This window comes from Hevea brasiliensis, chromosome 4, assembly GCF_030052815.1.
Source record: "Hevea brasiliensis isolate MT/VB/25A 57/8 chromosome 4, ASM3005281v1, whole genome shotgun sequence".
In the NCBI taxonomy this organism is placed as follows: domain Eukaryota; kingdom Viridiplantae; phylum Streptophyta; class Magnoliopsida; order Malpighiales; family Euphorbiaceae; genus Hevea; species Hevea brasiliensis.
This window is the reverse complement of record NC_079496.1, coordinates 92,472,178-92,481,315: the sequence shown is the minus strand read 5'-3', so window position 1 is coordinate 92,481,315 and position 9,138 is coordinate 92,472,178. Positions and strand designations below refer to the sequence as shown.

Here is a 9,138-nt window from a genome sequence, read left to right as displayed (position 1 = left end):
TCATCTCTGAAGGTGAAATGACCAAAATGCCCTTCGTTGTGCTTAATGAGCTAAAATTGTCTGTAATGATTTACATTTTTTTTTTTTTGTATTTTCTTAGAAATCTATTGCCATCTAAACCTCAATAATCCTTCACTTGAGTCCCAAAAATTATTTCATAGGGTTTCCTATGGGTCTAGGGTCGTCAACTGTCTTTACAGTCACTTCCCGTTAAGGTTACCCATCGCCATAGCTTCGGCTCATTTAACGTCGTTGCATTTCATTTCTTAAATTTTTCCTTAATTTTTCTTGTCATTATTTAGGTTATTTGTGACTCCTCACTCTAGTTTAAATATAGTTCCAAACATTCTGACTGTCCGGACAGACATTGGTTACTGGAACAGTAGAATGTACAGACTACCTAAAGTGAGGGTGTTACAGCTCTTTCCCTCTAATAGAAATTTCGTCCTCGAAATTTACTTGATGCAAATAGTTGAGGGAACTGTTGCCTCATCGTTTCTTTACTTTCCTAGGTTGCCTCTTCAGTGTTATGGTGCCTCCAAAGCACTTTCACTAGTGGAATCTGCTTATTTCTCAATTCTTTCACTTCTCGAGCCAGAATCCTTATTGGTTCCTCTTCATATGTCAAATCCGATTGTATTTCAATTTCTTTCATTGATATGACATGTGAAGGGTCTGATCGGTATCTTCTCAACATAGACATGTGAACACATTATGGATCTTGTCCAGCTCTGGTGGTAAATCTAGCCTATAGGCCACTGGATCCACACGCTTGATGATTTCATATGGGCTAATGAACCTAGGGCTTAACTTACCCTTTCTCCCAAACCTCAATACTTTCTTCCATGGTGATACTTTGAGAAACACTTTGTCGCCAACTTCATATTCTATATCTTTTCTCTTCAAATCATCATAAGACTTTTGTCTGTCTAAGGCTGCCTTCAAATTAGCTTTTATCAGTTTAACCTTTTCCTCAGTTTGTTTCATCAGTTCTGGTCCCATGCCTTATTCTCACCGAGTTATGTCCAACATAGTAGGGTTCTGCACTTCCTCCCATATAAGGCTTCATAAGGAGCCATTTGAATGCTACTCTAGTAGCTATTGTTGTAAGCAAATTCTGCCAGTGGGAAGTATCCGTCTCAACTTCCCTCAAATTCAATGACATAACTCCTTAGCATATCCTCAAGCACCTGAATCACCCATTCCGACTATCCATCCTTTTGAGGATGAAAAGCCGTGCTAAAATGGAATTGTGTGCCCAAGAATTCTTACAACTTCTTCTAATTATTGACTCAAACATCAGAGAGGTTGCCTAAGCCAACCCAATGTGTGTTTTCTCTCTTGTCTTGCAAGTCCATACCCAATTGCAGAAAAAATCCACGAGCAATATCACAAGTCTTAAGAGCAGCAAATAAGGATAATGCAGGGCTGGCCTTCTTTTAGGGGACCTCTGCATGGTCACTGTCAATTTGTCTTTTTTATCCCCTTTATCCTTGTATATGTTATACTCTGTGTTTTTGCTTATATGCTACATGTTGGATGTTGTTTTGCACTTATCTCGTAATTCATGTTGATAAATTTATATTTTGTTGTTTTTGAAAGGTTTGTATTGTCAATATGCTTCCTATGTTAGTTTGGACATACTAATTGAGTTTCAGAATTTGTAGCATACAAACATTATGAAATATCTCGGATCATTGAATACAAAGACCCATTTTCACATAATTCTCGAGTAAGGGAGCTAATATATCTTTTCAAATGGACAGATAAAAGTGGGGCCATATGCTCTGCCATGATATTTTATTTTGAAATTGCCATTTTTACTGATATAGGTATGTGGAGAATGGCTCACTTGCAAACATTATTAAGCCAAATAAACTAGGGCCTTTTTCAAAGTCATTGATGGCTCTTTACATTGCTTAGGTTTCCTTGTGTTATTTTGGGATTAATTCAGATTGTTTGTATGTTAATCAAATATCATTCGCATCATACAGAGATTAGCTTTAAAAAAACAAATTTCATTTCTTCTGGGCCATTTGAATGTTTTCACTTGAATATGTGAAAAGTTGAATCCTTATATCTTATAATAAGTATCCCTACTTGGATTTCCATATAAAAAACTTTTTATTGTACCATCAGCATCTATATAATCTTGCAGTGTGCTTGCTGTTTTAGCTCATTGATTCTTAATTTCCTGTAAAATATTTTTTTATAATCTTCATTTCATATGGTGAACAATGAATTTCTATTGTTAGGCCTGCCGAAACAAATTTCCTTTTACAATTTTTCTACCACTGTGGTTGGCAATCTTTGGTTACGGATTATGAAGTTCTGAACTTAATTGTAATTTCTTAGGAAGCTAGAATAATATATCTGATATTTTATTTTATTGTCATCTGGATTCTAATATTCCATCACTGCCAATATTTGCCTCTTATTTATGTTTGCATTTTGGAATACTAATTTTGATCTTCGAAATTGGTAACGATCCATAATCTGGATCATGTGATCCAGATCACTTGTTGCTAGTTGGGGTCTGCTATATATATCTTTTCACTATTCAACTTTGTTAGACATAAGGTCCACATTGTTATGAAATAATGACAAAAAAAATGTCACAATATGAAATATATTTATAATTTAAAAAAAAAAAAAAGAATGCGGTCAACATTAAAAATCATCCTAAGTTGAACTGAAATTATCAAGAAATACTTGCTCCACATATAATGCAGGACACAAATACTTGATCAAGCATATGACTATCATCAGAATTGACCAAAAGAAAGAAATTAAAAAAAAAAAAAAAGAAAAAAAAAAAAACTACCTTCAGTGGAACAGAGAAATCAATTAAAAGAAGTAGACCATGACCGCTCAAACTATCCCAAAAAAATTAACAATCGTGACAAGATTAACCCGCAAATTCAAAAATCCAAACGCGTAAGGTTCCAAGAGTCGCAAAATTTAACTGTTAAAGAGCTCTAAAACAACTAAGCTGGGTTGACCACTGGCACGTGAATCCCCATTTAACATCACAATCAGATCAAACAAGTATTACGCGTAATTCAAATTAACCAGCTTAATAATTAATGTATATATATATATATATATATGTGTGTGTATATGTATATTCAATTACAGTTATGACCTAACCTAACAAAATAATTTCAATAAAATCTGAACAAACAGCTAAGGTCATGTGGCACAGAGTATAAATAACGCCAAAAAAAAGGAAGAAATTAGGAAAATCACAAATAACAAGATGAGGAAGAGGGCATAAAATTAAAAACGGGTGTCGTATAAGAAAAGTAATAATAGAAAAGAAGAAAATTTGAGAGGAAAATAGATTGGAGGACTAAGAATTTGTTATTACGCATTGATAGCTTGGCGAGTGGGTATAATCAAGTCTGTTTGGCTTTTGATTATAAAAAGCTTAGAAGTGATAATCATTATACTGCCGGTAATTAATTAGATTAAAATTACATGTAATGGATTGGTGGTCCATTCATCATCAATCCTTTGTTTATCTAGAAGATTAACCGTCTAAAGCACACTGCACTCACCTATAGACCCCATTTCCTCAACATTAGGGAAAAAGCTTAATTTGACTGTCTCAAAAGGAATCACAACCATAACTATATATGCTCTAAAATCTCTTTACCATCATTTTTTCTGGGTGATCTTTATGCTCAGCTAACTATCATTGCCTTTAGGTCATGTATTTTCATATAAACCTCAATTATTATTATTATTATTATTATTGTTAAAAAGAATTATTTTAGTTTTTGATTTGACTTATAAATTAATAATTATTATTTGACAAGTAAAAAATTATATTATTTTAATAATTTTCTAAAGGAAAACTTATTATTTATTCATATATTTTAACGAAACTAACTATTTAGTCCCTCTATTTTAAAAAACACATTATTTAATCTCTTTATTTTTTTTTTAATTTGTGAACTGTTTTGTCCCTTATATTATTTTAAATTTTTTTTTCAAGACAACTATTCAATCCCTATAATTTAAATAATACAATTATATAATCTTTATAATTTTAAATCTACCAACTATTCAGTCATTATCTACAAGCAATAAACAACTCATAAACTAAAAATAAAGAGACTAAATAATGTATTTTCTTTTAAATAGAGAACTAAATAGTTACTTTTATTAAAATACAAAGATTAAATAGTAATTTTTAAAAAAAAATAATATTAACACTATTCCCATTTTAACGATCATAACACTCAATTATATATCTCTTTCTATCATTTTAATTTTAACAACCCATCATGGCACTATATTTAAAAAATAATATTAGATTTGAATCAATTTGAGGTTTATATATATTTTTTTAACAAAATATATTTTTCAAAAACTAACTTTTGTATAAAAAATTTGAATTGATATCGTAAAATCAAAATAGGTGACTTTCTAATCAAATTATTAGATTAACCTTTAATTAAAGAATTAGTTTTATATTATTTTAAAATATTTTAAATTTTTCATAAATTAAACAAAATGCGAATGATTTTACTATAATAAATTCAAATAAAGTGGAATTTCACTGTTCTAATTTTTTAGTCTTTCATCCACTAATATAGTAAAGTTTCCACTTTTATAATAAAAAATATCAATAAAGGAGTATTAGTTATAAACATCCATTATGTATAGCACATATCTTGAATAAAACAAATGTAATTGATGCTCAATTCATCATTCATTTGATATAATATTAGAAAATTTATGCACATCGAATTTCTTTTATCTTAATTAATTGATTAAGAAAGACAACCGTTCATAATGTGAAGACTTCAAATTTATGCAATTTCCCTTCGCTGCATTGGACTAGAGAGAGAGAGGGAGGAAAAAAGAAAAAAAAAATACTATTTATTATATTGTATAATGTGCAGTCAAGATCTAATCCTATTAATGGAGCTTTTGATGGACAAAAGAGTAAGAAACTTTTTAAATAAGGATATTGTCTTCAGCAAGCCAAGTATAGTAATGTCGCTCGCGAGTCATGCATAAATATTTATTTCCTTTGTCTATGTGCTCACAATTTTTTTTATAAATTCATTAGCGTATCTTACAAGATAGACAAATAAATTTTGCACCATAAATATATTATAATCACCTCCAAAACTTAAAAGTGAATTCCATATAAATTTAATGGTAAAAGTGTATGTTACACCTACTTCAATTATAGTAGATTTATGCATATAAAGAATTTAAAGTTGGCAAATTTTTATTTGATTTGAACCCATTCCGCATAAAATTCAAATTATCCGAATATGGAATAATCTGTAAAATTGAGAGTAGAATTGAGAGTCAATTCAATAACCTATATGACTCAATTCAAAACTAAATTATTTGAGTTGATTCAATCAATTTGAATTGTAATATAAAAATAAATTAATAAAAACTAATTAGTTTTAAAAATAATATTTTAATTTATAGAATGAACTGCAATCAATAAATTGACATGAATTTATTGAAAATTATTTATGTATGACGACATGATTATCAATCCATAATTCAAAATAATTCAGTTTAATTTAAAAAAAAAAAAAAAAAAACCCTAAAATAACCAATGGCTTGAAGTAACTTGAACTGTCGGATTCATTTGTCAACTCTAAATATGCTAGCTACTCAGGAAACGAAGAAAGTCAATTGTAGTAAAGTGATTATATATAGGTCCTAGTTTTTCTAATTATATTTCTAATAAAAGAGAAAAAAATAATATATAAAAAATAAATAAAAAGTGGATTTTTTTTTTAAAGTTTTTTCTTTATGAATTGGGAAGAAAAGGGGAGACACTGTCTTGCCAACATATACTTTATTTTACCTCAAAAAAGAGAAAAAAAAGAAGAAATAGAGATCAGGGAAAGATTTTACCTACACTCAATGCAATGATTTTCAGAGGGAAACAACATTGACATTTTGTTGTAAAAGCCTAAGATGTTTTAAAGGACAGGTTTTTTCTTTAAAATCTGTGTGCTTGTAACCCTCTTTGCTACTTTTGCTTTTCTACGTGATTTTCTCCTAAAAAAATCTAAAAGACGAAAAGAAAGAAAGGGAAAGAGAAGGGTGAAAAATACTGAAAATCATGAAAGCAGACACAATCATGATTATCTTCGTTGACACCAAGAAATTGACGCATTCAAGCAAAATGGTTGAGTAAAGAAAAGGACATTATGCTATATAGAAATGCATGCACACATGTAAATATAAGTATAATGTACATATGTACGAATATACTAATCTTACCAAGAGAAAGATAAGAGATCACAATCTGCAGGGTGGAGGACTTTTCTTTGCCTGTTGAATCTTGATGCAAGAAATGATGTGAGTTATCTTTATATCATAAGGTATTCCCGTTTATGGCCATATTATCTTTAATGCTTTCTCCCTTTATATATCCCTTATATAGTAAGATTAATTTATTTGTTTCTTTATGTATGTTTATATATAATATGGTTTCAACCTATAGTCATGATGTAACCAGATCAAAACGACTAAAGTTATATAAAAAATGCTTTTCTTTTGGCAATGAAAGGGTAGGATAAACAATCGAATTCGGGACTTCTTAGCCCTAAAGACTATTCCAATACCATTAATATAATGATGGTTACTATGTAAATTTAGAAAAAAAAAAAAAAGAAAATTAAATTCTCACTTCTCAATGCTATAGCTTGTATGCCCTACTTTTAGTATTTGTTTTTCCGAAATAGCCCTTAGTATTGATACTATTTTAGAATTTAAAAAAACGTCCTATTCATGCAATGGTGAACATAGTCCAGTGAAATCACATATATGCATATCTAGCATATACTCCAGACAACTTCAACTGTACATACAAGTGGAAAAATTCTTAGATGGCCAAGTCACCATGAATTAATTACGTACACAAACTTGCATATGGGTTCTATATCTTAGTTTTCTCTATTGTTCAATAAGTCCATCCTATAAAGGTTTTCATCTGATGAGCATATGATCAAACTTACAATAACAATTGAAAAATGTGACCAATTATACACATGTCAATTTATTATGCAATTTTATACACATGCAACAGATTTAATTTAACCATTAATTAATTATGGTGAAATTCACGCAAATTTTTTCATAATTTTTTTCATTTAACATGTCCCTAAATTGAGTTGTATGAGGAAGCCTGATGGTTGAAGTGTAGTATGATGTACCATACCATACCAAATATATATGTGTGTGCATGTTCAATGTGTACCATACCATACAGAGGTTAGACGACATTAAAAAAAGGCATCAAAAAATGTATCTACTCTCTTCAATATATTGCCTAGTACTCTAATATGGTCAATTAAAATATCAGTCTCATACCAACTTATATTAATCAGGCAAGTAATTACAGCAAATATTAATATTAATTTAGTTAAAGAAAAGCAGTAATCAAGTTGTGAGCAATTGTTCATGACAAGGCTTGAAGTTACCTAGGCACTTGATTAGACCAGAGTGTGGTCCTCTCTCTTGAGCACACCCAAAGTTCAATTTCCACAATCTCTCTCTAGCTCTCACTAATTATAATATTAGCATTTTATAAACACGGACTGTAGCCAAGTTAAGAAAGCGAACTTTTTCTTAATTAAATTTTCTTTGCTGCAAAAAAAAATCATGTTTATATAAAGGAGAGGTTTGCATTTCAAACGTTGATGGAAATGGTACTAACAAGGAAGCACCACCACACTTAATGGTGAGCTATAGCTAAACAGAGGATTTGGGTAAAAAGAGAATGGGCCATCAATGTTGCAGCAAGCAGAAAGTCAAGAGAGGGTTATGGTCTCCAGAAGAAGATGAGAAACTAATCAAATTTATTACCACTCATGGTCATGGTTCTTGGAGTTCTGTTCCAAAGCTAGCAGGTTACTCCTTATACTTTACCTTCTAGTCCTTTTCTTTCATCATGTCTCTAATAATCACATATTCTTAAATCTTCTGAAAAGGGCATATACACGTCTATATATTTTGCAGGGCTGCAAAGGTGTGGAAAGAGTTGCAGATTGAGATGGATAAACTACTTAAGACCAGATCTCAAAAGAGGCTCTTTTACTGCCCAAGAAGAGAAAACCATCATTGATATTCATAGAATTCTAGGCAATAGATGGGCTCAAATAGCTAAACATTTACCTGGTAGAACTGATAATGAGGTCAAGAACTTCTGGAATTCATGCATCAAGAAGAAGCTTATTGCACAAGGGTTAGATCCCAACACTCACAAACTCCTATCTCCTAATTATAAACAAAACTATAACAATACTATTGCATGCAGACCCTCCGCAGATTCTCATTACCAGCCCACCTTCTCTTCATCAGTTTTCACTGTAAGTTCACAAATGAAAGATTTTTCCATGGACGTGAAGAAAACTCCCTTTACCCCTTCTATTCCTTCTCCTGATGCTAATTATTTCTGTCTTCATCCATTGCATATTTCGTCAACCATAACAACCTGCTGTGTACACCAAAACTCTAATATACAAGCTTTCTTGGATTGTGCAAGCCAATCTGTAACAATGGGAAGTAACCCCATATCCTGTTCTACTTCAAATCCATCTGGTGCTGGGATCATAGAAGAGAAGTGCTTGTGGAGTGGTGACATAGAGTCTACTCAAACCTTAAGACATGAGCAAATGCAGGTAGAGCAAGTAGTTGAAATTGAGAAAACCAATGAGTTGAATGCTGGGCAGAACATGGATGCGTTGTTTGAAAGCTCTAACTTTGATTTTGATTTTGTGGAGTGTACACAAATGCCTGAGATGTATTATAGTGTGAGGCCTATAGATCAATTGACATGGGATTCACAGGCCTTGCAATAACAAAATAAACCAGTATCTTCTAATTTCTCTATGTGCGGTCGTATGCTTCTTCAATAGATATTGTAATATTTTTCTTGGACGGTACTTTTGAAAAAAGTGGAAGACGTGTGTGTGTGTGTGTGTGAAGTGGACTTTATGTTGAGGCTCCTAACAATCCATAATCCATCCTCCTTTCTTTTTTTTTTTAAGCGAAAGGAAAATTTTATTAGGAAACTCAAGAAATATCACTAACAGCTGTAACATCAAAAGGATGAGGAACTTCCTCCATCCATATTTCCTCGGAAAC

General features: G+C 31.2%; 1 protein-coding gene across 1 annotated transcript; it reads left to right on the top strand.

The window, feature by feature from the left end:
- The first annotated feature begins 7,704 nt into the window (after nt 1-7,704).
- On the top strand, nt 7,705-8,923 carry LOC110661552 (myb-related protein 308). The gene is made up of 2 exons (XM_021820211.2): nt 7,705-7,901; nt 8,011-8,923. The coding sequence occupies exons 1-2, from the start codon at nt 7,772-7,774 to the stop codon at nt 8,850-8,852; spliced, it is 972 nt and encodes a 323-aa protein (XP_021675903.2). The 5' UTR covers nt 7,705-7,771; the 3' UTR covers nt 8,853-8,923.
- The last annotated feature ends 215 nt before the right edge of the window (nt 8,924-9,138 follow it).